At 40.9% G+C, this 27,973-nt stretch overlaps 1 protein-coding gene across 4 annotated transcripts in view; it reads left to right on the top strand.

The window, feature by feature from the left end:
* Positions 1-27,973, top strand: part of LOC137437191 (fibronectin) — a 152,347-nt gene that overhangs the window by 24,768 nt on the left and 99,606 nt on the right. For all 4 annotated transcript variants that reach the window (XM_078766023.1, XM_078766022.1, XM_078766025.1 and 1 more), the window contains exons 4-9: positions 6,891-7,040; positions 9,620-9,751; positions 17,922-18,050; positions 18,153-18,329; positions 19,051-19,227; positions 20,550-20,699. In XM_078766023.1, the coding sequence (XP_078622149.1) occupies positions 6,891-7,040; positions 9,620-9,751; positions 17,922-18,050; positions 18,153-18,329; positions 19,051-19,227; positions 20,550-20,699 (915 nt within the window). The remainder of the gene's footprint in view (positions 1-6,890; positions 7,041-9,619; positions 9,752-17,921; positions 18,051-18,152; positions 18,330-19,050; positions 19,228-20,549; positions 20,700-27,973) is intronic.

Here is a 27,973-nt window from a genome sequence, read left to right on the forward strand (position 1 = left end):
GTTATCTATAGGTATCAAGCACGCTGATTTTCATTGAATTCGGAAAATGTTTTTCTTCTTCGAAAAGAGGAAAGATGCAACAACCAGAAATGGTCGTCAAAGATTTGGAGCACAGACTATCGAGTTAGAAATAGAGTTGAAAGATTTAACTTTATCGTTGGCAGTGTTATATTGGTTATCAATCTTAACAAGAGATGTATGTTCAACAAGAGGATATTCCAGGAACAGATACTACAAGATGCCGATGAAACCAGTGTTTTTCCTTTAAATAAGAGTGAGATTGTGGATCACGAAGATTTGCCTTTGTCGATTATAGTGAAAAAGAGGCCTGAATGATGTGCAATCATCAATTGCCTTTCTTCAGCGATTGATTTCGAAGTTACTTTCAAAGAATTAAAATAAGTAATCTGTTGTGGTGCAATTGCCAAAACACAATCTTCTGAATGCTGAATGGAGCGCACGCACTCTGACAAGAGCCAAGAGCAAAGCATAAAACGTGGTCCAAAATATTTGCATTGTGAGAGAGCAAATGGTGTTGATCTGGTGTTGATTGCGGAAAGTATGGATGGACTGAAGGAAAAGATGAACAAGTGGAAGGAATGTATGGAGACAAAAGGTCTGAAGGTGAATATCGGAAAGACGAAGGTGATGACAAGTGGTAAAGCATGTGGTGAGGTGGAAAGGACTGGGAAGTGGCCGTGTGCTGTGTGCAGGAAGGGTGTTGGAGTGAACTCCATTCAATGTACAATGTGCGCTGAGTGGGTTCATCAAAAATGTAGTGGTCTGAGAGGGTCATTAACCAGTGTGGCAGCTACATTCAAATGTAAGGTGTGCACAGAGGGAGCTGCAGATGGAGGAAATGTTGAGTTGGATCTTGGAGACGGCGTGAAGCTGGAAGGTGTGAAAACATTTTGTTACCCAGGAGACATGCTGAATGGAGAAGGTGGATCAGACTCGGCAACGGTTGCTCGAGTGAGATGTGCATGGAAGAAGTTTCGGGAACTGAGTGGCGTGCTGATGAGGAGGGGAGTGTCGTTGAAGCTGAAGGGAAAGGTGTATGCTGCATGTGTGAGAAGTGTTATGATTTATGGGAGCGAGACATGGGTAATGAACGTAGAGCAGCAACGAAGGCTGGAAAGGGTGGAAATGCGAATGGTTCGGTGGATGTGCGGAGTATCGTTGAGAGAGAGGAAGACAAATGATGAATTGCGAAAGATGATGGGAATAGAGCCTGTGATTGATGCTGTGAAGAGAAACGGGTTGAGATGGTTTGGTCATGTGTTGAGGAAGGATGAAAGTGACTGGTTGAGAAGAGTGATGGAAATGAATGTAGAAGGAAGTAGAGGACGGGGAAGACCGAGAAAGACTTGGCTAAAGATGGTGGAAGAATAAATGCGGGCAAGGGGGTTAACAAGGAGAGATGCAGAAAATAGGGCAAAATGGAGAAGATTGTCATGGGGACCGCAAGGCTAACCCCCGCTCTAGCAGGGAAAATGGCCTTAAAATGCCTGTTGTTGTTGTTGTTGTTGTTGTTGTTGTTGTTGTTGTTGTGCGAGAGGAAATACGAGACTAATTTGACATGGAAAGTATAAGCCCATTTGAAGGATTACAAAGCTGATTGTGGAATACTTTCCAGGTGGAAAATATCTCAAATCAGACTTTCACCAACATGAATAAAAGCAAAACACCGTAGTTCATTTGAGATAGCATATTCACTTGAATATTTACTGATAAATTATTGAACAAGAGTGTTCACTAAAGAAAGTAGATATGGCATTATTGGATGAAATAAATTATGCAGAATTCCTTTTCCTAAAGTCACTGCAATTGCATTCAATAATTTGAGTTCTCTTACAAGGAACTTCAATGCAGAAGGAGGCCTTCAGGCCCATCAAGCCTTCGCAGTGGTTGCCAACTTATGGTTGTTTATCTGTGCGCTATCCTTTTAAAGTGCAGAGCATTAAGATAGCAGCACCTACCATTTTAAAAGTCTTTGGTATGACTCGGCGGATGTTCGAACCGCCGACCTACCAGAATCAGAGCGGGTCACCCACCATTACACTACCAAGTCTGGTTAAGTCGTACCAAAGATTTAATCAGTCTCGGTAACATTATGGTTAGAGCGGGCCATGTAATATAGCATGATACAAAATAGGTGCAATACCCCTGGCGCTCACCTGGTAGAATACATAGTATACTGCACTGACTAAAGGGTATTTTAAACCAATTTCAATGCTTGCTAGAAGACAGGGCAGCATGTAGAATCTTAAAAACACAATCATAAGACTTTAAACAAACAAAAAAATGCCTAGTTTGGGGGGCAACCCCCTCCGCTCCCACCCCTTGTACCTCCTCAGACCCCAATTTTTCCAATGCCTTGAACAAACATTGGTACATCACGGATGATGAAGGTTGTGGTGAGGTTTCATCAAAATTGTGTGTGTAGGTTCTGAGAAAAAAAGCAAATACTGTACCTATTTTGGGGGGCAATCCCCCTCCCCCGTAGATCCCCAAAGGGGCAGATTTTTTTTTTAATACCGTGAACAAATGTAGGTACATCATGGGTGATGGAGGTTGTCGTTAAGTTTCATCGGAATTGCGTGTGTAGTTTCTGAGAAGAAAGCAAACACCGATTTTGGGGGGCAACCCCCCTGTAGAACCCGAAAGGGGTAGATTTTTTTTTAATACCGTGTACAAACCTTGGTACATCATGGCTGATGAAGGTTGTGGTGAAGTTTCATCGAAATAGTGTGTGTAGTTTCAGAGGAAAAAGCAAATATCTATTTTGGGGGTCAAACCTGGATCCACTTTGACCCCCCGTAAACCTCTAAAGGGGGCAGATTTTTTTTAATGCCGTGAACAAACCTTGGTACATCACGGGTGGTGAAGGTTGTGGTGAAGTTTCATCGAAATAGTGTGTGTAGTTTCAGGGGAAAAAGCAAATTCCTATTTCGGGGGTCAAACCTGGAGTCACTTTGACTCCCAGTAGACCCCTTTAGACCCCGATTTTTTTAAATGAATGAATGAATGAATGATCGTTTTAAGGCCATTTTCCCCGCTAGAGCGGGGGTTAGCCTTGCGGGCCCCATGACAATCATGGTTCCCTGTTTGAGGCAATGTTTTTTTTATGGCCGGATGCCCTTCCTGACGTTTTTTAATGCCGTGAACAAACTTTAGTCACAACACAACAAATATGATTTGTGCCAAATTTGGTCGCAATCCCATCAGCGGTTTCGGAGAAGAAGTTTCAAGTGTTGACGGACGGACTGACGACGTGCCATCGCATGAGCTCCCCTGAACTTCGTTCCAGGTGAACTAAAAACGACATATAGCATGATATTTCAAGAAGTTGTAGATGCATTACGACAAAACTATGTGGGATGAGTTGGTTAGGCAACAAGAACAAGTCGATTGGATTTTAGTTCCGGTCCGAATCGAGATATGGCCTATCAGTGGGATGCAAAACATAAACTGTTGAGTCTGGCGGAGGTATGCGCTCTACCAAGTGCCATTCTAGTTCATTAAGTTTTCCCGCCAATTTTTTTTGACTTTATGTACATTTCCACACCAAATTTGAGTAATAAATCTGCGATAATGACATGGACAGCCATCCATTGTTTAGGAACCTCAGTGGACATTATTGAGTCAGTTAAAAATCCAGTCTAAGTGCAAAATGACAAGGACGTGTATGGTCAGATCTGGCCAAGTTTTTTTTTTTTATCGGGAAGGAATGCACGCAGCTCCAGCCCTGAAGGCATGGAGCAGTATATCTGTTCCCCACACCCCCACCACCCCGTTCCTCCCTGCACAGTACAAACAGTTATAAGGTCTCCGGTGCGGCACATGCTGAGAGCCTGGTAACATATGTGCTGTTTTTGTAAGCTAGGGAAAATGGCAAAAGAACGACACCTGGACACAGGTATTGGATAGAGCACGTCTAATATCTACCAGAGCAGAGCGAGGCAGAGGACTAGGGCATCCTGAGTCATAGGATACCTGTTGAGGCTACCTGAGATGTGACTGAGCAGAGAAGAGATGACATCCAAGTGAGGCTACTATTGAAAGCAGCTTTCTGGATGAGAACTTTCCGCTATGGTGCCAGCAGACCCATGCTCCTACTTGCCTGCGACTGCCATTGCCTGCCACCTACCAACCAGCAGACCCATGCTCCTACTTGCCTGCGACTGCCATTGCCTGCCACCTACCAACCAGCAGACCCATGCTCCTACTTGCCTGCGACTGCCATTGCCTGCCACCTACCATCCAGCAGACCCATGCTCTTACTTGCCTGCGACTGCCATTGCCTGCCACCTACCATCCAGCAGACCCATGCTCCTACTTACCTGCGACTGCCATTGCCTGCCACCTACCATCCAGCAGACCCATGCTCTTACTTGCCTGCGACTGCCATTGCCTGCCACCTACCATCCAGCAGACCCATGCTCCTACTTGCCTGCGACTGCCATTGCCTGCCACCTACCATTTAAATACATCGGACTGTTTGACAGTGAGCTAACCTGTGCTCATTCCCTCTTTGTTACAGTATATGTTATCCCCTGCCCTCCTCCACTTCCACATTGACCTCCCTTGCCTGCCCAGCATTCATTCCACATCTGCAACCTATATGTATTATGATCAAGAGCACAAGAGAAAGAATGAAACTCCTTTAGTCTGTCTACTTTTTGTGTGTTCTCTGGGTTTAAAGAAACCTCTGCGCAGTTATTTATTTGATTAAAGGTCCAGACACGGAATCTCACTCAAAATGCATTTGATGTCATCCAAATGTCTTTTTATGGTGAATTTATGGTCAAATTGGTCATCCAAATTTGTTATATTCATGGTCCAAATGGTTATCCAAATGGTCATCCAAATTTTATGGTCAAATATGGCATTGATTTTTTGTTATATTCACTCTGAAACATTAAAAATGAAAGAAAACTGAACCACTTGGGAACGCCCCTAAAAATCCTGCCCCATACCTCAAAGCCGATGACGTAATCCATGTGACGTCACCTCCAGAACGCAGCTCGCTCGCAAGCATGCTCCACGTGCATTTGCCTGATACAAATCAAACACTTATTTTAACTCCAATTTACATTCTGTTTCCACTTTTAGTGAGACGTAGGGGTCTGTGAAACCATTCATAAACTTTATTTGGTGCAAATCGGATATTTTTTAGCCGAGTTACCTCTGACCGTGAGTTGTTAATTATATAATTCACACATAGTTGAATACGTGCAGGCTACTCCACGGAACGACCTTGCGGGCTTGTTTTAACTCCAATTTACATTCTGTTTCCACTTTTAGTGAGAAGTAGGGGTCTGTGAAACCATTCATAAACTTTATTTGGTGCAAATCGGATATTTTTTAGCCGAGTTACCTCTGACCGTGAGTTGTTAATTATATAATTCACACATAGTTGAATACGTGCAGGCTACTCCACGGAACGACCTTGCGGGCTTGTTTTAACTCCAATTTACATTCTGTTTCCACTTTTAGTGAGAAGTAGGCGTCTGTGCAACCATTCATAAACTTTATTTGGTGCAAATCGGATATTTTTTAGCCGAGTTACCTCAGACCGTGAGTTGTTAATTATATAATTCACACATAGTTGAATACGTGCAGGCTACTCCACGGAGCGACCTTGCGGGCTTATCAACGAGGCGAGGCGTGACACACATGTGTCTCAGCATACCTCAGATCAAGATCAAGCAAATCAAAAGTAGAGTACGTACGAATTACACGGAACGGATCGCGGGCCGAAGCATAGCGAATCGAGATGGCATGCACTTCGTTCTGGAGATGACGTCACCGGTCACGTGACCTGCGGCTGCGGTTCGCTGAACTCCACTTTTTTGAGGGGCGGGGCATAGCAGGTTGTGAAAAACACTAAAAAAAATTCAAAATATTGGTCTAATTATTCCATTGTTGATTTTAAAAAAGAAACATGGGTGGTTTCTTCACTAGGAAGGTCAAGTTAATATACAAATAACCAGAAACTTTTGAATTACATGGGACCTTTAATGATTACATTCATTGGATAGATTAAAAAGCAATCTACTTGTTACCCTCGCCTGAGGAGCGGGTATTGCATTCGAGTCCGTTTGTCTGTCTGTTTGTTTGTCCGCACAGAATAAAGATGATTTTCTCTGTAACCGTTAGTCCGATTGACAGGAAATTTTCACCATAGGTGCAACTCCACCTGTATAATTTTTTAATGATAATAATGACGTCATAGGTCACGTGGTTCGGCCGCCATATTGTAAAAATCGAAAAACTTTGCACCTCTATATCTCGGAAAGCGCTGAATAGGAAAAATTGAGACATGGCTCATGGTAAAGAACTCTCCATGGGGAATAAAATTTGTTAATGATGATGTCATAGGTGCCTCCATTATGACGTCATTATTCGACAAGTACAAAACTTCATCCGATCAAGATGAAATTTCTTGAGCATAATCTAGAAATAAATTAGTTTAGAAAACAAATAATGATGACGCCATCGGTCACGTGGTTCGGCCGCCATATTTGTTTTAACACAAAAGCCTTAAAAACCACTGAAAATACATCCTGGCGAGGGTTTGCAATCTCTGATTGCTCTTTTTCTTGTTTATACTGTAGTTTGTCATCCATACATTGCCTTTTTAATTTAGCATAAAAATTTTCATTCACTTGTACAGCAATACTATCGGTAATAGCCTTTACACTATCCCTCACCTGCAAGTAATAATTAATGAAATAATATTATAATCTACCCATAAATTTCATCACAATGGTGATTGTTGGAATTAAAGTTATTCGTGTAAAGTTGTAAAGTTGTTTTTTGAGGTTGGCAATATAAATACGTTAAATGTTGGGCAAACCATACTCTGTACATCTCTCACCCATCAGTCCCAGCCACAGGCGACGACACCTGTTTGGACAATGAAACAGGCCGGAGGTACCATGCAGGGGACACATGGATACGGCGCAAACACGGCTCCACTTGGGACTGTACATGTCTTGAATCTGGAAATGGACAAGTTGATTGTACGACTGAAGGTACTTGTTGTTTGCAGTAATTTCATTTCTTTCCACTTCATGGTGTTCTTTTGCGAAATAAATGCAAACTCTATTTTATATATCTGTACACAACCATGATCACAGCATCAGCAGTTTAGCTGAAATAACATGCAGGTATATTTTTTGTGCATTTTTTTTTATACTGTGTCATCATCAAGGTTGGCGTTGAGCAAGGGTTGGCGTCAGGAAGGGCATCCGGCCATAAAAACATTGCCTCAAACAGGGAACCATGATTGTCATGGGGCCCGCAAGGCTAACCCCCGCTCTAGCGGGGAAAAATGGCCTTAAAACGATCATTCATTCATTCACTGTGTCATCATCAACAACTATGAGTTTTCAATTTTTTATATTAAATTTCCTTTCTACTTATATTGCACAGGGTGTTTCAAAAGTCCGGAATTATCGGAAGTATTTTTATATTTATATATTTATTTTTCATGGACCGATAGAATGGCCTCCACATAGTCCAGATTTAATGCCTCTTGACCTTTTTTGGGAGGGACAGATGAAATTGGTGGTTTATACCACGAGACCACGTAATATTGGAGATCCAAATAATGAAATCAGAAACGAATGTGTTAAAATCGATGTCAATTGAGAGCTTGATGGCTCAGAGGTGTGTGGATACCTCTGGGCCATCATCTGTAGTGGTGAAAACACGATAGGAATTTGAGTCAAGAGAACCACCTGCTTTATATATTGAATCATGAAAGCACGGTGCTTAACAGATGGTACATCAAATGCAGTTTTCATTTGCCAATCGTTGGACTGTCCTGACCCTGTTCGCTGTTCCACCATACGGTATCAGATGGAAAATATCTGTCATTATTAGTTACTTAACAACTGTTAGGTTATAATTTTAGACTATGTGAATGATGTTATAAACACACATGATTTGTCATCTTTTCATGCAGTATTAACTAACTTGTAGTTACATATAATTCCAGCAAAAACAATTGTTAGCTTCCATGGCACACAGTATGTTTGCACCAAGTTGTCAAGTTCTAGTGTACCTTCTCTAATCAGATATGATTGCATAATAATAATAAATATTCTCATGCTGCAAGTGCAGAGTGACATGTGGCATTGGTTTCGGATGGGGGTGTTCATCATCCAGGAGTTGCATTTCATGACAGCACTGTAGTCTGTACCATAGTTATTGGCACGGAATTCAATTATGAGGATTTCAGCTTTACATAACGATCCTATGTTTTAACTGGGACACAGAACGAAAAATACAACTCTGACTTTTAGGATGTTATTATTTGAAGACGAAGGGAGTTAATAAAAGAAGGGCAGTCATAGGAGTCTGAGAGTATGGGATGCCCCCAATGTGATGTACCAATAATCTGAGGACCGGCTGAATGTTAAGAATGGCGACATAATAAACGCATCAATTGTTAAATAATAGCACCAATATTTCTCAATAAACAAGACAAGATAAATGAGAGTAAAGTGGTAAATATTTAAAATGCATTGGCAGGAGAAATGCTATCATCAGTACAAAGAATCATCCGTATGAAACAGATCAACCTCGTTAACCCCCGCCCACTTTCCCCCTCAACACCTCCACCTGCACCCCCACCCGCAAACCCACCTCCATCCAATTTTTCCGTTTAACCTTCCTGAGAATTTGCTTCTGTACCCATCTTGTCCACCCCATGCATCCCATTCCTTTTTCCTCCCCACTTCCCTTTGTCCAAATCTCCCTATATTTTGTCCTTTAAATCTCCCTATGTTTTGTCCCTGCTGTTGGCTAGCTCTTCCATGAGCCTCGTATTTGTATTAATGACAAATATAAAACAACATAAGACAAAATAAAGAGAGCGGGAGACAAGATGGGGAGAGAGGGGGAAGCACACAAGTACAACATTTGAGAGCAGGGACATCGGGAGATCTGTGGGAGGGAAAGGGCTTGGAGGGAAGAGGCATGGGAAGGGGAGTGGGGGTGGGAGAGGTAAAAAAAAAAAAAACACATGGACACAGCTAGGACTTCCAGGAAAGAAGTCGGTATTTCAGAAAAGTGGATCTGGGGTAAATTAACGGGGGTAGAAAAGATCAAGGTTTTGATTCTCACATCAGCTTTACCTCTTCACACGTTATCCTCACTGACTACAAAATACTACATTTACTATATGAGAGGGCTGTATGCACTGGAATTTTGTATTTATATTTCAATTAATTCTTTTTTTTTCATCAGAACTACTATTTTGAAAAGCTTGTTATACATACTTGGTTGAATGCAGAAGAGATGAGTTACTTACGCTTAGCAGTTGCTTTGTGGGGTGAAAATTTGAAGGTTTATCAGCTGCTGTGATGTTAGTTAATATTTGGGAAATTTGACACTGTGCCAAAGTCTCTAATCTATATTTTATTTTATTTTATCGGATTGATTCAACCACATATTCCTCTAATGTAAATTATATACTCCTCATCATGGGATTTATGATTAAACTTTTTTTTTGGAAATTATTTATTTAGCTCTTAGCTCTATTTAACACTCTTCATACTTTACATCGGAGTGCAGCCATCATTTCAAGCGAGATATTTGTCCACAGATCACTGTCAGGTGCGTGGGCATTCATATACGATTGGCCAGAGGTGGCAGCAACGTGATTCGAGGGGGAAACACATGCTCGACTGCGTGTGTCTCGGCAACGGAAAGGGCGAGTGGAAATGTGACGGTAAAGGTGTGTGACGGTAAACTTCCTTAATAAAACGGAAATTGTACTAACATTTCGAATGAACTTTTTCTGAAGTTGTTCATACACTACACAAACGTAGAGATAATTTTCACCTGTAATGATGAAACATTACATCATATAATCATCACATATACATATAATCACATCATAGATCAGCACATAATCATCACTTGTCACGGAAAAGCAGTAAGTTGGGTGTTCCCTTATACCATGCCTGCACATGTTAATGGGCATCATTTTTATTTACTTGAAAGCATGTCAAGACTCAAGAGTCTGCTCCGTTCCAAAGTTTTCTCTTGGCATTCATCTCTTCTTACAGCCTGGTGTTGGCTTAGCGGTTAAGGTGTGGCTTGGGATCCTAGGATCCTGGGCTTGAATCCCGGTCGATCACTGAATTAACGCCAGGGGGGTTGACTCAGCCTGTCATCCTTCCGAGGTCGGTAAATTGAGTACCAGTTCACTGGTAATTCCCTGTGTGTCGCAAGAGGTGACTAACAGGGTTGGTGGGTAGGAAGGGCATCCGGCTATAAAAGATTGCTTCAAAAAGGGGACCGAAAAAGGCCAACCCCTGCTCTGCGGGGAAAATGGCCTCTAAAGGTGGTTCTATTAATCTCTTCTTACACTCTTAGGTTTCTGTGTCATCTGATTCTTTCTTCATTACCTGCTTCCTTGTTGCTTTAATATTTATTTTGGTTTTTACTTAATTTTTTTATTTATTGTCTACGTGAAACAGGAAATTTCTCATCCACTGGAAATTCAATTCATAAAGGATGCATCACATCATTTTCACATCAGCATTAAACATGTGACTTGATTTAGGCACAACTGATAGTCTAAAACGACAACGTGAGGTACACTTTGCAACGCCTGACATAAACAAGTCAATAAAAGGCCAGGAAAACCCAGAAGAACCTCCCCAAGCAAACACTTGAATTTGCTCAACTTGCGTGAAAGAAGAAAATGAAATATACAGCTGATAAATGAAATGAGAGCAGGCCTGAATTTTAACATCTTGTCCAGCACTGTGTGCAGAAGGCTAATTGAAGCAGGTCTCCATGGCAGAGTTGCACCAAATAAACCAGTGCTGAGTCCACAGAATAAGGTGAAAAGACTGAAATTTTTAAGGCAACACCAACATTGGGTGACTGAACAATGCAATCGCGTACTCTGGTCTGATTAATCGAAGTCCAAGAGATGCCATTTTTGTATGCCATAGACCTGGAGAATATTACGACACGCAATGTTTGCAACCTTCTGTTAAACACGGGGGAGGCGCTGTGACTTTCTGCGGTTGTATCTCAGCTTTGGTGAAGGAAAACGTGTCGAAATCATTGGGACGCTAAAAAAAGAGGAGTACAAGCAGATACTGCAGCACCAGGCAGTTCCTTGTGGAAATCGTTTAATCGGAAGAGGATTTGTTTTTCAAAAGATAATGATCTAAAACACACTTCCAATATCGTAAAACAGTATTTGAAGAATAAATGTACAGCTGGTGTGCTCCAAGTGTTATAATGGCCACCCCAGAGTCCGGACACGACTCCCATCGAGGGCATTTATATGGGATTACATGGAAACAAAGAAACTGTATAGGAGCCCCACTAACCTTACAGAACTGTGGAATGTACGACATGACATTTAGCACAATATTCCTGGAAGAGTGCTTTAGTCGCACACAGGAATCATGAGTAAAAGAGTGATGGCACTCAAGGAGGCAAAGGGCGGACACACAACATACGGTATTGACTGATGTCTTTAACACGCATTTATAAAGGTTGTTAATTTATAGTAATAAACACATATGACTGTTATCACTGTAATTTGATGAATTTACTCTTAAGGTATGAATATCATTGGAATAACCCAAACTTTTGCACAGTACTGTATATTAACATCTACAGCTTTATCCTGAATAATTGCACTTTGCGGAAGGATTCTCACAACCAACCCAGAACAATGACTCTGATACTAATTGTAAAATATCTTTAGGATATCAAAAGGAATGTGTGATGTACTTAGTTATAAGGTTTTGAAAGGATATTTTGATGGGCAGATGAATAATATATTTTTCCGCAAACATGCGAAACATCTGCTAATAAATGCTTTCATGCCTGTTTCCCCTATTAAAATTTGTTGATTTAATTAACTAGTACACCCGCACACTACGGGAGCAGAAAAAAGGGTCATTCCTCTTTGGGGTACATAGATTACAGTCAATCTATGGTCGGATCTCAAGAACATTGGGTGTGTGTTCATTTACCAAGTTTCTTGTGGAGAGATCGCCAAGTGGTTTAAGCATTCGAGCAAGCACTCAATTCAAAACCGTTAAGGAACGGCTGGCTTGGCAAGCGCTAGCTAGCTGTTTGGTGAATGAGCACATCCCGGTCTTCCTCTTTTTGTTTGGTATTAAACAGCTGGAGCGAGTTTCAAAAGTTCGCTATGAAAAATGCCACGGTAGTGGTAGAAAGGGCCATGTTATTAACCCAACCTTTGGGGGTTAATATATAGAGTGCAGTAGATCTTTGCTCAGTTCTGTAAGTAAACCTTACTTCAGGGATGTCGGGATGCCTCCAAATTTCTTCATTTAGTGTTATAAACAGCATTAGCGACTGTTTAAAAAGCAAATCATCTGTGTTTATGGTTTATAATATTTTTGCTTCCTGTAGAAGCCGTTGCTCCCACAGAAACGCCATTATAACGATAAGCTATTTATACACGTTATCACTGCAGAAAAAATGCCTTGGGGAAGTGGGACATTATTAGTACTAGTACCGACTGCAAAGCTGCAATGAGCCGGCGAAGCCAAAACCTCTTGCCACTATTTTACCCATCACCATGGCATCAGTAGGTTAGGTAGTTGGTAGTAGGTAGGTAGGTAGTTGGTAGTAGGTTGGTGTAGTAGGTACCGTACCTGGTAAGACTTGGTAAAAGAGAACAGCAGACAGTCCTCCCCAATACCTGCATACCTCTTGCCACTATTTTACCCATCACCATGGCATCAGTAGGTTAGGTAGTTGGTAGTAGGTAGATAGGTAGTTGGTAGTAGGTAGGTGTAGTAGGTACCGTACATGGTAAGACTTGGTAAAAGAGAAGAGCAGATAGTCCTCCCCAATGGCAATACCTGCATACAATACAATAAATGTCACAAGAAGCTTAAGGAAGTAACGATACGATGTGCTAGCTTAAGGCCTATTTTTAACTGGGCTTAACATACGTTTTCACAGTAAGTGTGTAGTCTTCTAACTTCAGTCGCTGTCAGGCGCCAGGGCTGGTTCTCTGACTCTCCGGGCACGGCAGCTTCGTCCACCAGAAGACGTTAGCTTGCAGTGATTAATTCGGTGAATTCCATCTCAACTTCGGATATTTCCGGCCGTGAAAAACTATCCGTATTTCTAAACTAAATATGTAAACCGCTTATACCATATTTCTGGCCGTGAAAAACTATCCCATACGGCCGTGAGATTTCTAAAAAATAATTCTTCGTCAATATGAGAATATTTGACGCCATTTTCACCGTCCGAAACGCGTAATAATATTTTTTCAAATGCTCGAATCTCATTGGTTCTGGTCTTTGATGACGATTTTCGTTGAAGATAACGAGGTTGGTCTTAACGTATTTTAATTACTAATGAGAGGTTTCACTTTCACTAGATTATGAATCAAAGAACGATGGGTGAAACAAGCTCCTATTGAACTTTTTCGCAATTGTTTTATGCAAACTTCCGCATCCGGTCGATGGCTGTCTCCAGCACTCCATCCAGTGAGCGCTTTCATTTTAGACATATTTTTGCAAATGCTCGACTCTCATTGGGTCCGGTGTTTGGTGACGCGTTTTGTTGAAGATAACCAGGCCCGTGCGGGGCGATGTTGGTCTTAAATTATTTTATTAATACATCGGAGGTGCATAAGATTGTGAATCAAACGACGACGGGTGAAAGAAACTCCTAATGAACGTTTTAAATTTGTTATGCATACTTCCGCCCACGCGAGATGGCTGCGCCCACGGGACGGCGCTTGGGATTCTCGAGCCAAGGCATAATCAGGTTTTCAACATAATACGTACTCGTTTATTGACAACACCGGCTTCGCCGGCTATTAATATTGTTTTGTCATAACGTTAATAATTAATATGCGATTATCATTAATTTTGTTATTAAAAGCGTCTTTGGAAAAACGCCAAAACAAATCTTCGTCTTTGGACAAACGCCACGATAAAGCTAACTTAATACTGCTATACACCTCAACATGCAACCCATTGACGGCAATGGCGGGGAAAACCCACTCGGGGGAGAAAACCCCCTTGGGGAGGGGGGCAAATGAATGCGTTACAACCTTCATTATGTAACCCTTGGTCATCCTGTCAAGTTTGGTTGAGATTGGATAAGTAAGGACGGAATGTATTGGCGTCAAAAATTCATCAGACAGACAAATGGCGTATTTTAGTATGATGGACCCCTCTTCCCTCTGCTGATGAAGTCCTGACATTATTGCTTGTGAGGTTTAGATTTAGTTTTATATGAACATTCAATTAACAGTCATTTATGTTTTAAAAATGAAAACTGTAACAAACCATGTATTTTTGAACTTATCATTATAGTAATCAGACTTGATGCTGTATTGGTTTGAGTGTCCGCTCTGAGTCTGGAAGGTCAGTGGTTTGTACCTTGGCCAAGTCATACCAAAGACTTCATCGTACGTGCAGCTTCCTTGCTTGATGCTTCAAAGGATACAGCACAGACAAACAACCACATGTTGGAAACACTAGCGCAGGCTTTAATAGGCCCAATGGTCTCCTCCTGGGTTGAAGTTCCTGGTAAAGGAACTCGTATTATTGTTATTGTTGTAATTATTATTATTATTATTATATCAATAATAAGACTGCTTGTCTGAGTTGTTTCCTATCTCCTCTCTAACCATTTCATGTATCATCACCAAACTTTGTTGGCACACTTAACAATGTCTTACATTCCTGCTACTGTAATGTAAATTTACTTCCAGCTCCTCTTTTTATTCCGTTGGCCCAGTCAAAAATAGACGTTTGTCAAAACACGGCATTCCAGTGGGTGACGATTCGAGCGCAACTGCAACAAGGTTGTTGCCTCTGCCACCGAAGGTGGACGGAGGTTGTTTTCACCCCTGCCTCTGTCTTTGTTTGTCTGTCTGTAAACAGGATATCTCAAAAGGTTGCGGATAGATTCGGACGAAATTTGTTGGAGAGGTTGGGTGTGTGGCAAGGATGAAATGATTCGATTTTGGTGAAGACTTGCATCCGGATTCGGATACTATAATTTTTAAAGTGATTCTTCACCATCGAGATATAGGGCTAAAAACGATATATAGCACGACATCTCAAAAAGTTATGTATGGATTCGGACGAAATTTGGTGGACAAATTGGGTGTGTGACAAGGAAGGATTGCTTCAATTTTCGTGAAGATTCGGATCTGGAAATGAGAATTTTTTAAAAAGTGATTCTTCACCATCGAGATATAGGGCTAAAAACGATATATAGCACGACATCTCAAAAAGTTATGTATGGATTCGGACGAAATTTGGTGGACAAATTGGGTGTGTGACAAGGAAGGATTGCTTCAATGTTCGTGAAGATTCGGATCTGGAAATGAGAATTTTTAAAAAAGTGATTCTTCACCATCGAGATATAGGGCTAAAAACGATATATAGCACGACATCTCAAAAAGTTATGTATGGATTCGGACGAAATTTGGTGGACAAATTGGGTGTGTGACAAGGAAGGATTGCTTCAATTTTCGTGAAGATTCGGATCTGGAAATGAGAATTTTTTAAAAAGTGATTCTTCACCATCGAGATATAGGGCTAAAAACGATATATAGCACGACATCTCAAAAAGTTATGTATGGATTCGGACGAAATTTGGTGGACAAATTGGGTGTGTGCGAAGGAAGGATTGCTTCAATTTTCGTGAAGATTCGGATCTGGAAATGAGAATTTTTTAAAAAGTGATTCTTCACCATCGAGATATAGGGCTAAAAACGATATATAGCACGTCATCTCAAAAAGTTATGTATGGATTCGGACGAAATTTGGTGGACAAATTGGGTGTGTGACAAGGAAGGATTGCTTCAATTATCGTGAAGATTCGGATCTGGAAATGAGAATTTTTTAAAAAGTGATTCTTCACCATCGAGATATAGGGCTAAAAACGATATATAGCACGACATCTCAAAAAGTTATGTATGGATTCGGACGAAATTTGGTGGACAAATTGGGTGTGTGACAAGGAAGGATTGCTTCAATTTTCGTGAAGATTCGGATCTGGAAATGAGAATTTTTTAAAAAGTGATTCTTCACCATCGAGATATAGGGCTAAAAACGATATATAGCACGACATCTCAAAAAGTTATGTATGGATTCGGACGAAATTTGGTGGACAAATTGGGTGTGTGACAAGGAAGGATTGCTTCAATGTTCGTGAAGATTCGGATCTGGAAATGAGAATTTTTTAAAAAGTGATTCTTCACCATCGAGATATAGGGCTAAAAACGATATATAGCACGACATCTCAAAAAGTTATGTATGGATTCGGACGAAATTTGGTGGACAAATTGGGTGTGTGACAAGGAAGGATTGCTTCAATTTTCGTGAAGATTCGGATCTGGAAATGAGAATTTTTTAAAAAGTGATTCTTCACCATCGAGATATAGGGCTAAAAACGATATATAGCACGACATCTCAAAAAGTTATGTATGGATTCGGACGAAATTTGGTGGACAAATTGGGTGTGTGCGAAGGAAGGATTGCTTCAATTTTCGTGAAGATTCGGATCTGGAAATGAGAATTTTTAAAAAAGTGATTCTTCACCATCGAGATATAGGGCTAAAAACGATATATAGCACGTCATCTCAAAAAGTTATGTATGGATTCGGACGAAATTTGGTGGACAAATTGGGTGTGTGACAAGGAAGGATTGCTTCAATTATCGTGAAGATTCGGATCTGGAAATGAGAATTTTTTAAAAAGTGATTCTTCACCATCGAGATATAGGGCTAAAAACGATATATAGCACGACATCTCAAAAAGTTATGTATGGATTCGGACGAAATTTGGTGGACAAATTGGGTGTGTGACAAGGAAGGATTGCTTCAATTTTCGTGAAGATTCGGATCTGGAAATGAGAATTTTTTAAAAAGTGATTCTTCACCATCGAGATATAGGGCTAAAAACGATATATAGCACGACATCTCAAAAAGTTATGTATGGATTCGGACGAAATTTGGTGGACAAATTGGGTGTGTGACAAGGAAGGATTGCTTCAATTTTCGTGAAGATTCGGATCTGGAAATGAGAATTTTTTAAAAAGTGATTCTTCACCATCGAGATATAGGGCTAAAAACGATATATAGCACGTCATCTCAAAAAGTTATGTATGGATTCGGACGAAATTTGGTGGACAAATTGGGTATGTGACAAGGAAGGATTGCTTCAATTATCGTGAAGATTCGGATCTGGAAATGAGAATTTTTTAAAAAGTGATTCTTCACCATCGAGATATAGGGCTAAAAACGATATATAGCACGACATCTCAAAAAGTTATGTATGGATTCGGACGAAATTTGGTGGACAAATTGGGTGTGTGACAAGGAAGGATTGCTTCAATTATCGTGAAGATTCGGATCTGGAAATGAGAATTTTTTAAAAAGTGATTCTTCACCATCGAGATATAGGGCTAAAAACGATATATAGCACGACATCTCAAAAAGTTATGTCTGGATTCGGACGAAATTTAGTGGACAAATTGGGTGTGTGACAAGGAAGGATTGCTTCAATTTTCGTGAAGATTCGGATCTGGAAATGAGAATTTTTTAAAAAGTGATTCTTCACAATTGAGAGATGGGGCCAAAAACGATATATATCATGATATTTCAAATAATTGTGGATGAGCTCTGACAAAACTTGGTGGATGAGGTGGTTAGGTGACAAGAACGAGCCGATTCGATTTTGGTTCAGGTCCAGATTAAGATCCGGCCTAACAGTGGGATGCAAAACGTAAACTGTTCACCAGGCGGAGGTATGCTCTACCGAGTGCGGTTCTAGTGAGTAATGTTATGGACATTTGTAGTCACAGCTATTTTAACATTTCAACGCATGTGGTACCGTTAACATTTTTTTTTTAATTTGTAGAGACCATCAGAGTGGAAAGGAAGTGCATGGGTGTAAACTACGTGATCGGTCAATCATGGCTCAAGAAAGAGGGCAAGAAACGCTTCCTGTGCACGTGTCATAAAGAAGGCATCTCATGCCACTCGTCTGGTGAGCAGCAGCTTACAGAGCATTGCGATCTCACCCATGCTCCATTTTATTGGCCGACTGTGTCTTACCTTGTCTTACCTGCTTTGTCTGTGTGTGCTTTAGACATTCTCACATTTGGTGGAAACGCTCCAGGACAATCTTGCATCTTCCCTTTCACATTCATGGGAATACGCTACGACACTTGCACTGCTGAGGGTCGCCATGATGGCAAGCGCTGGTGCAGTGTCACAAAGAAATATAGTGAAGACAAACGTTATACATTTTGTCGTGAAGGAAATTGTAAGTACCATTCACAAAAATATGGCTCTGTTATTTCATATTTCATCATCATGGTGGTTGCTGTGTTAACTTTTTAAATCTTCATGAACCCTAACACCAACACTCAGATCACTCATGCTGAATGTATTTCAGTTTGTGGTTAATGCTGCTCTTTACTTTTATTGGCCAATGAGTTTTTTATTTATTTATTTTTTTTGTATACAAGGTCGAGGCTCGTGTAAAAGCTAACATTGATCACAAAAAAGACAAACTGACACATAAAACATAAAACATATGATAAAGGGAGCTGGAGAACAAGATGGAGAGCAGGGACACCGGGAGATCTGTGGGAGGGGAGGGCTTGGGAAGAGGAGTGGGAGGGGTTGGAGGGTGAGAGGTAAAAAAAAACAACACGTGGACATTGCAAGGACTTCCAGGAAAAAAGTCGGTATTTCAAAAAAGTGGATCTGGGGTGAATTAACGGGGGTAGAAAAGATCAAGGTTTTGGATGGGGGAAGATAAGAGATGGTGGTGAACAGCTGTTTTAAAGACCTGGAGGGAGGAGTGGGATTGAAGAGAGTGAGGGAGTTTGTTCCAGAGGCGGGAGTAAAGAGGAGTGAAGGTGAGCAGAGAGTCTAGATTTTGGCAGTTTAACCATAAGAGGGTTTAACCAGTTTAACCATGTGATGCAAGCAGTTCTGAGACTAACTGATGAATACTTGTTTTCTTTCCCTGTGTTCAGCTGCCATTGTCACAAAGGGTGGTAACTCGGATGGTGCTATCTGCAATTTTCCGTTTTTCTACAACGGCCACAAGTACACCGAGTGCACGTCTGCTGGACGCTCAGATGACATGCAGTGGTGTAGTACCACCGAAACGTTTGACATTGACCACAAGTTTGGTTTCTGCCCAATGGAGTGTAAGTACAAGAGTAAGGGACTCTCGTGACCCAGAATAATGTGTAATGGCGATATTTGATAGAGTCTCTCTTGATAATGCCTTGTCTTATGAGTCCTTCATTATGTTCACTCATTATGATTTCAAGTTGATGTTGCATTTTTGTGATTCGTTTTCAAATGTAAAAATGTCAAAATTTATTGTCTGAGTTCATACCCATGATGGATGCATGGGACGCCATGGGGAGGGAGCCAGATTTATAAATGAACACTTGAAGGAGGGCTGTAGGGCCTTCAGCATGGCCTAGAAGTATGCACAATCGCTTATGAGGTATGAATCTCGGCACAGCAACAAACTGTCATCCTGGTGTCTCGCAGGCAGCTCAAAGCATTAACCTGTGCTTTGTCAAAATCGGGCGTCCTGTCTCGGATGGACATTAAATCGGGCGTCCTGTCTGCGGACATTAGTTACAACAACAACAACAACAACAACCGGCATTTTAAGGCCATTTTCCCTGCTAGGGCGGGGGTTAGCCTTGCGGTCCCCATGACAATCTTCTCCATCTTGCCCTATTTTCTGCATCTCCCCTTGTTAACCCCCTTGCCCGCATTTCTTCTTCCACCATTTTTAGCCAAGTCTTTCTCGGTCTTCCCCGTCCTCTACTTCCTTCTACATTCATTTCCATCACTCTTCTCAACCAGTCACTTTCATCCTTCCTCAACACATGACCAAACCATCTCAACCTGTTCCTCTTCACAGCATCCATCACAGGCTCTATTCCCATCATCTTTCGCAATTCATCATTTGTCTTCCTCTCTCTCAACGATACTCCACACATCCACCGAACCATTCGCATTTCCACCCTTTCCAGCCTTCGTTGCTGCTCTACGTTCATTACCCATGTCTCGCTCCCATAAATCATAACACTTCTCACACATGCAGCATACACCTTTCCCCTTCAGCTTCAACGACACTCCCCTCCTCGTCAGCACGCATTAGTTGGTGACATTAGTTGGTGGACATTAAAGATCCCACGTTGTCCTTTAAGCGAAGCGTAGGTGAGCTCTCGCCGACAACCTGAACAAATTCCAAATTCCTGCCCTATCCTGCAAGTAGCTGTCGCATCAGCAGCACAATCGCACCCCCAGAAAATGATGATACCCACGGCCATGTGCTGCATATGAAAGAAGAAGAAGAAGAAGGAGGGTAGTAGAAGAGAATAGAAAAGGGAGAAGTGTGAGGAAGGGGAATCAATTTTTTCACCTTTTGTTTGCATGAGTAGTACTGTTGAATGGTTCAATTATCGTGTAAACTCTTTTACATCACTCCGTGTGAATGCCACAGTGCATGAGGAGGTTTGCGTGTCACACGGTGTGCAATATCATGTGGGTGACACATGGAACATGAAGCATGAGCTCGGTTACATGATGCAGTGCACGTGCAATGGGAATGGTCGTGGAGCATGGCGCTGCCAGGCCTACTCAGAGATTCTAGGTGAGAGATAAAGTAGCATTGACAGTCATGAATACTACATAAGGATTTTTTTTTCAGTGACGTGTCATATTAGCATGGATGGGTGTTTTTTAATGAATGCTCCAATTAGCTATTTATTTGTGTTTTGTGCACGCAAGAAGTGGTAATACAATTCATGTGAATGTTGTTCTTCTTACTCTATCAAAAGGTGAGTGAGCACCTCTATCTAGAAAGAGAACATTCGACCGTGGAGGCATTTAAGTGGCCCTTCAGTTTCCAGGAACCATAATCACACCTCTCAGTCTCACTTTCAATAGCCTGATGGCACAGAGAGACAGACAACCAGAGGTGAATAATAGTACAGATCAGGAGGTGGGAACTTGGGATTTGGCTCGGGTATCAGCACACAATGGCCTATCTTTTCAAAGGTAATTTGCTATCAACTCCTGTATATCTTCCTATAATTCACCAAATCTCCGTCTGTCCGTTCCCAGGTGCCGCAAAAACGGCTGAACGGATCGCAACGAAATTTTGGGTGGGTAATCCTGGGACCCCCTGGAGTATAATCGGCGATATTGTTTTTCCAATTTTCCAATTTTCCAGTTTTTCCAAACACGATGGAATAATATTTACCGATATGAACAGTGATGTGGCTTTTATTGAAATTCTACAAATACTGTTTAGATTTTGATGATTTGCGTGTGATATGATATAACTTTAACGGATGTTTATATAAATCGTTTAAAATAAAAAAGCCTTCAATTTCTGCTATTTTGCCTTTTCATTTGGGCCTCCCAATTGAAGCCCTACCCATGGGGTGGGTACCGTTGGTAGTATGCTAAATCTGTGAATATGTACACACTGCAAGCGATTCCTTAGTCTCTATACAGTAATTTATAGAAAGCATCTTTCAGTGTTGGTGAATCTAAATATGTGAGAAGAATAGTTGGTTCCTCCAAACCTGCAGAGCTCGATTAGACATCTCAAACGATTGATACGTTTTAAGGAAAATCAACACAACACAATCAACACACAATCAACACATCAGCTTTGGTACCAAAGTCCATAAGATGCCGACAGAAATTCATGAACTGTCCAAGGTTTAAATTGCATTGTCATGTTTCATTACTGCATCGTTGAGTACCTTGCATTTTTGTGACGAGAGGAGGTTGAAGGCTATAATCTATTAGCATTGTTAGTTTTTGGTTGTCTTTTTCACAAGCAGGATGCCGTACAATGTGTTTCGTCCTCGAGTATCAGCCTAGCGTTAGCGCTGCTACATAGGTGGTTCAAGGTTGACGTGTAATTTTTTTTATTGTAGAACATGGAAAAACAAGAAGAAAAAGACACAGAATATCATAGCCCCCACCGTGGTTTTCGTAATTTTGCTGTATGGAGTTAAAGGCTGTCAGTAACAAAATGGCTGCGAGTTGGTCATATTGGATCTGATCTCAAAATCAAAATGACACGCATATGTAAAAGCCGTCATTCATTATCTGTGTGCCAAGATTGAACAATATCGGTAAATGCATTTCCGAGAAGTGGTTCGGGATGTGTTCAATATCGAGTTTTTTTACAACTAAAATAGCCGCCAGTCTACCAGTCAGCCATCTTTGATCAGATTGCAAAATAAAGTGAGGCACATGTGTATGCCATCATGTACTGTACTTCTGCCAAGTTTGAACAAAATCAGACCATGCATGTTAAATAAATTGTTGGGGACATGTTTAAGTAACAAAATGGCCGCAAATCGGCCATCTTGGATCTGATCTCAAAACGAAAATGAAGCGCATATGTAAGCCAATCCTCATTATCTGTGTCCCAAGATTGAACAAGATTGGTAAATGCATGTCCGAGAAATGGTTGAGGACGTATTCGACATCGGTTTATTTATTTATTAAAATGGCCGCCAGTCGGCCATATTTGATCGCATCATGAAACAAAATGATGTGCATATGTATACTGTCATGCAGAGCCCTTTAAACACAGAGTTTGGCCAATTCGGTAATAGGCGCCATGTTGGAGCCCTACATCAAGTGCACATGCGCGTGCGTTCAAGCGTACATGCATATAGTTACATATTAAGTCTATGCGTGCATGCAACTTTCTGCTATTAGGAACAGGTTTATTTTTATGTTCCCGAGTTTCATTCATTGTTTCGTCACTTTAGGGCTTTAACATGGCGCCTGTTGTCACGTGATCGCTAAAAACTGAAACCGAGTTGGCCAAACTCTGTGTATAAAGGGCTCTGCTGTCATGTATTGTCTTTGTGCAAAGTATGAACAAAATCGGTCCATACATCTCCGAGATATTGTTGCAGACGGACGGACAGACGAGACCAAATCCATAAGTTCTCGTTTCGGACAAAGTCCAATAGAGGCTAATAATGGTTCACTGTTGAAAATCTAGTGTGCAAAGATTTTGTCGACCCTGAGCACATTTTTCACGAAGTGACATCGACACTGGAAAAATAATATCGGGGAGAATGAAGATGGTTGCAGACATAGTCACTTGTAGTGAGGAACAAATTTGTATCATTAATTTCCTTGCGAAGGAGGCGGTGTATGAGGCATTACGTTTACGAATGATGAATACCTCAAAGTACTTGTCCTGAAATGGCTCCATACCCATCCCAAGAGAATCCATGAGAATCCTAGAGATAGAGAAATATCAGGGTGTAAACCTCGGGAAATGGCTTCTTTTTTCACCAATCTCTCTGTAGTTTTAGATTTTCTAGGATTAGAAGGCCAATGTCAACCTTAAACTACCCTCGCACAAAATATCCTGTAATATCTGAGGTCAAAAGTCCCATTCCATTGTTTAGAATTAATATTGAGAGACATTTTCTTAAAGTTCTCAATTATATATTCGTCTGATCTGTCACCCTGTGTGACCTTTCAATTTGCCAATGCTGTTCCCTGTAGCCAAGGAAAGAGCCAAGACATTCAAGTAGGAAGTTCACAAAACCATGACAAATGAAGTACATATTATTTCCAAAGAAAACTCCCCTCCCATACCCCTCAACCCTCCCCTCCATCCCCCATTCTCCCCTCCACTCCCCTCGTATTTTCCCAGCAGTTTCCAACAACTTCAGGAACATTGCTCTAAGTGTTTTATTCACAATGTGCCTATTTGAAGAGGATAGCGTCAGTTGTTTCCAGGGTGAGCAAAATCTTTTTTTCTTTTTTTTCTTTTTTTAAATATTGCTACATTTGTAGCCATTAAAACCAGGTCCTTGCATGTACAATATCAGTAAAATATTGCATTTATTAGTACGAGTAATATCAGAGTAAATGTATATACACATGGCAGGGGCATTAGGCTTGATTACAATCCATTCCATTACAAGCTGTACTTGTAATGGAATGAATTGTAATTGTGTACCCCTGCCCTCCCACCATGCAAAAAGTATAAATTTTTGGCTTAAAAATCGAATGAAGTTATTTAAAATTTCACATTTTCCTTTGAACAAGGAAATTCACAAACTAATAAATGATTTCCATACATATATTTTCTGATATACATATATCTGTTATATGTATATTAGTATGATTCCATACTCGTATACATATATTTGTTTCTGAAAGTATATGCAAACATGTGTCATATCATGAGGAACATGCAGTCATTTTGCCATGTTTTCTAGTTACCTCCACCATCCAAGGTGGATGGAGGTTTTGTTTTCACCCCTGTCTGTTTGTCTGTCTGGCTGTTTGTTTGTCTGTGAACTGGATGTCTCAAAAGGTTGTGGACATATTTTGACGAAATTTGGTGGAGAGGTTGTGTATTTGACAAGGACGAAATGATTAGATTTTGGTGAAGACCTGGGTCTAGATTCAGATACTACTCGTACATTTTAAAAAGTGATTCTTCACCATTGAGACATGGGGCCAAAAACTATATAGCACGATGTCTCAAAAATTTGTGGACGGGTTCGGGCTAAACTTGGTGGACTGGTGGTTAGGTTTGTGACAATGAAGAACCAATTCGACTTTGGTGAAGATCCGAACATGGACCTGGACATGAGAATTTTTTCATTTTTAAAGTGATTCTTCACCAAAAACAAAAACCACGCAAAAAAGCAAAAACGATAGATGGCATGATATTTCAAAAAGTTGCGGATGACTTATGACAAAACTTGGTGGAGGAGTTGGGTAGATGACAATAACTAGCCAATTCGATTTTGGTTCAGGTCTGAATCCAGATCCCGCCTATCGGTACAAGAACATTTAGGCATCACTACCAAGATGTATATGGTTTGTTTTAAAATTTTACAAATGTGTACTCCTTCTTAACTTTGCTCACTTTGGCCTTTAAAAAAAGCATGGATAATTATTCAGTTGCTTGTAAAAAAAGTAGAGCGTTCCATCTGTAAGCACTACTAACATATATCAGCAGGATTCTTTCCATGGTTTGTGATTACCACCAGATGTTGTTCATGGTTGAGAGGTGAGGAAGAGGGGAGGAGAGCGGGGAGGGGGGGGAGACAGAGAGAGAGAGAGAGAGAGAGAGAGAGAGAGGGGGGAACAAGAGGAAGAAGAAGAAGAAGAAGAGGGGGTGAGAGGGAAATGAGAGGGGAGTGAGAGAGTATCACAATAAGTTTTTTTTAAGTTTTTTTTTACAATGTCATTTAATAGTTACCCTTACCTTTATTATTTTACATATACAAAGTCACCTAATCAGCCCATCAATCTCTAAGAACAATACAATATAATTATTTGTCAGATATATAATTAGATACTTTTTTTTCTTCTAAAATTGCTATTTGTGTGCAAAGGATTGTTGGCTTGCTTTTTTACACTATTTCTTCACCTTACCGACAAATTTGCCAAACTCAAAGTGACAAATAAATATGTTCCTACCTACATTTCTGAATTATTCATGCCTAACAACTCCCACATGTGCATTGTGGGAAAACAATGAGAATATCCTGGTAGTTCATATTACTCAAGTGAAGACTTTTGTCGATCCAGTATTCCTCAGATATGATCATCACCTATAGTGCTTACTACTACTACTACCACTACTACTACTACTACTACTACTACTACTACTACTACTACTACTTTTTTTTAACGTCTTCTATTATTCCCACCTTGATAGGTTAGCTGGAGAACGTTTTCCACCCTTGTCTTTCACTAACCTGGGCTCGGCCTGATGTTCGACCGAGGTTTCAGGAATTTGTAATTTGTCCAGGGTGTTGGCGATAACTCGTCTACTCTTAACGAAAGACATTGTGGAATCCTTAACATCGACCAACGACCAGTGCTAGCAGATGGGCCCTCCAGTTTAATGTACTCCCGGTGGATGACGCACAGATGGATGTCTCGTCCTGCATCTGAAACACCAAGATGGCAGTTCATCACTGTTTGGAGATTCAAATCCAAGCTCGATAACTCAAAAGTGAATAAGCTATCCTTCCAGCTCTTATCTTAATGAAACTCACTGCCTTTTTAAATTGGCACAGCACTATCAATTACGTTTTAAAAATCTGTTTAAAAAGCCCACCTTTCTACAGGTGCTTTTTTTCATAATTTTTTTTTTCTTACCGTTTTTTTTCTTTAACACTGACATTTTCGAATGAAGAGCGTTATATAAGAAATAAAATAAATTTCATAACTTATTTATGCCTCGCTATATCCACGCTCTTTTCCAGCTCTTATTTCATCTGTGAAACAAACGATATATTGTCAGAGTTTTGTTCTTTTCTTCAGGCCTTTGACATGGCTGCTCAGCTCCTCAACTTGTTTATATATCCACTTGCACTCTTACTTCCTCATACTGCCCCTAGTGTAATAATTGTTCCCCTGCATTCCTTTGCCAGTTACGTTCAGCCTCTGTTTTTATTCCCATGTTTCACGAGCCTTGAGACTTGTTTATTTTTCTTGTACACAAAGTCAAAGCCCGTGGAAGAGCTATAATATATAACACAGAATGGATTAGGACAGAAAGCACAGAACAGAAAGAGCAGAGAGTGCAAGTCCAAAGAGGAGGCAGAAGAAGAGAGAGTGACCACTGACCTGTCTGTGATGGCAAAGTGATCATCACACAATAGACTCGGCTTCATCACAGGAGATTCCAAATAATCTTGAGGGCATTGTGGTTGGTTTTCACAGCGTCGAGCTTGAGAAAGATGTGAAGCCGGGACACCAGCCCAGATGTATGCAGTACTCGATGAAGCTGCGGATGAAGGGCTTGTAGGTGGACACGAGTACAGGTGTACCAATAATTATTTTGCACGACAGAGGATGCCCAGTCGGTGGCTGGCTTTGGAGGCCAACTTTGAAATGTGGTTTGCCCAAGAAAGATCATGTACTATAGTGAGACCCAAGATTTTGAGTGACTTCCTCAAGAGGATTGTTAAGGAAATAGACGGTAAGGTTTTCCAGAGGCTGCTTTCAGAGAGAGATAGTGAGAGTGTGACATTTGTCAGAATTGAAAGAGAGAGAAGAGGCTGCTACCTTTCTATCTGAAGGATGAGGGATGTCATGTCAAAGGGTGAAGTCATCAGCAAATAGATAAGGGGATTTTCCAGAGCATCAGAGAGATTGTTGATGAAGATTAAGAACAGGATGGGTCCTAGAACTGCCTGGGGACACTCCAGCCTTGAGAGGGAGAGGGGATGAAAGGATTCTGTTGAGAGACACATGTTGGCTATGCGAGAAGAGGAAGTCAGGAACGCAAGAGTGGAGTTTGTGTTGGATGCCACAGTTAGAGAGTTTACAGAGGATGCCAGACTTTATCAAAAGCTCGAGATGTATCCAGAGAGATGGCCCCGATCCTACAAATCTCACCCTGATATCTTAGATGGCCCCGCCCCGATCCTATAAATCTCACCCTGATATCTTAGATGGCCCTGATCCTATAAATCTCACCCTGATATCTTAGATGGCCCCGATCCTACAAATCTCACCCTGATAACTTAGATGGCCCTGATCCTATAAATCTCACCCTGATATCATAAATGGCCCTGATCTCATCATTGTTTGAAAGCGTTTTTGCAGCATCATAAAAACGTCTAGGCAACATGCCACAGGCACTGAATTTCCAATGTTCTTCGTGTCATTTGTGTTTTTCAAAATGTCTTGATATTCAATTTTCAGAACTAGCAACAGTACCAACGGTACCATTTGGGCAATTGGGAGGCCCAAATGAAAAGGCAAAATATCAGAAATTGAAGGCTTTTTTTATTTTAAACGATTTATATAAAAATCCGTTAAATCATATCACACGCAAATCATCAAAATCTAAACAGTATTTGTAGAATTTAAATAAAGGCCACATCACTGTTCATA

This window comes from Myxine glutinosa, chromosome 12 (genome assembly GCF_964187855.1).
Source record: "Myxine glutinosa chromosome 12, kmMyxGlut1.1, whole genome shotgun sequence".
NCBI classification, from domain to species: Eukaryota; Metazoa; Chordata; class Myxini; order Myxiniformes; family Myxinidae; genus Myxine; species Myxine glutinosa.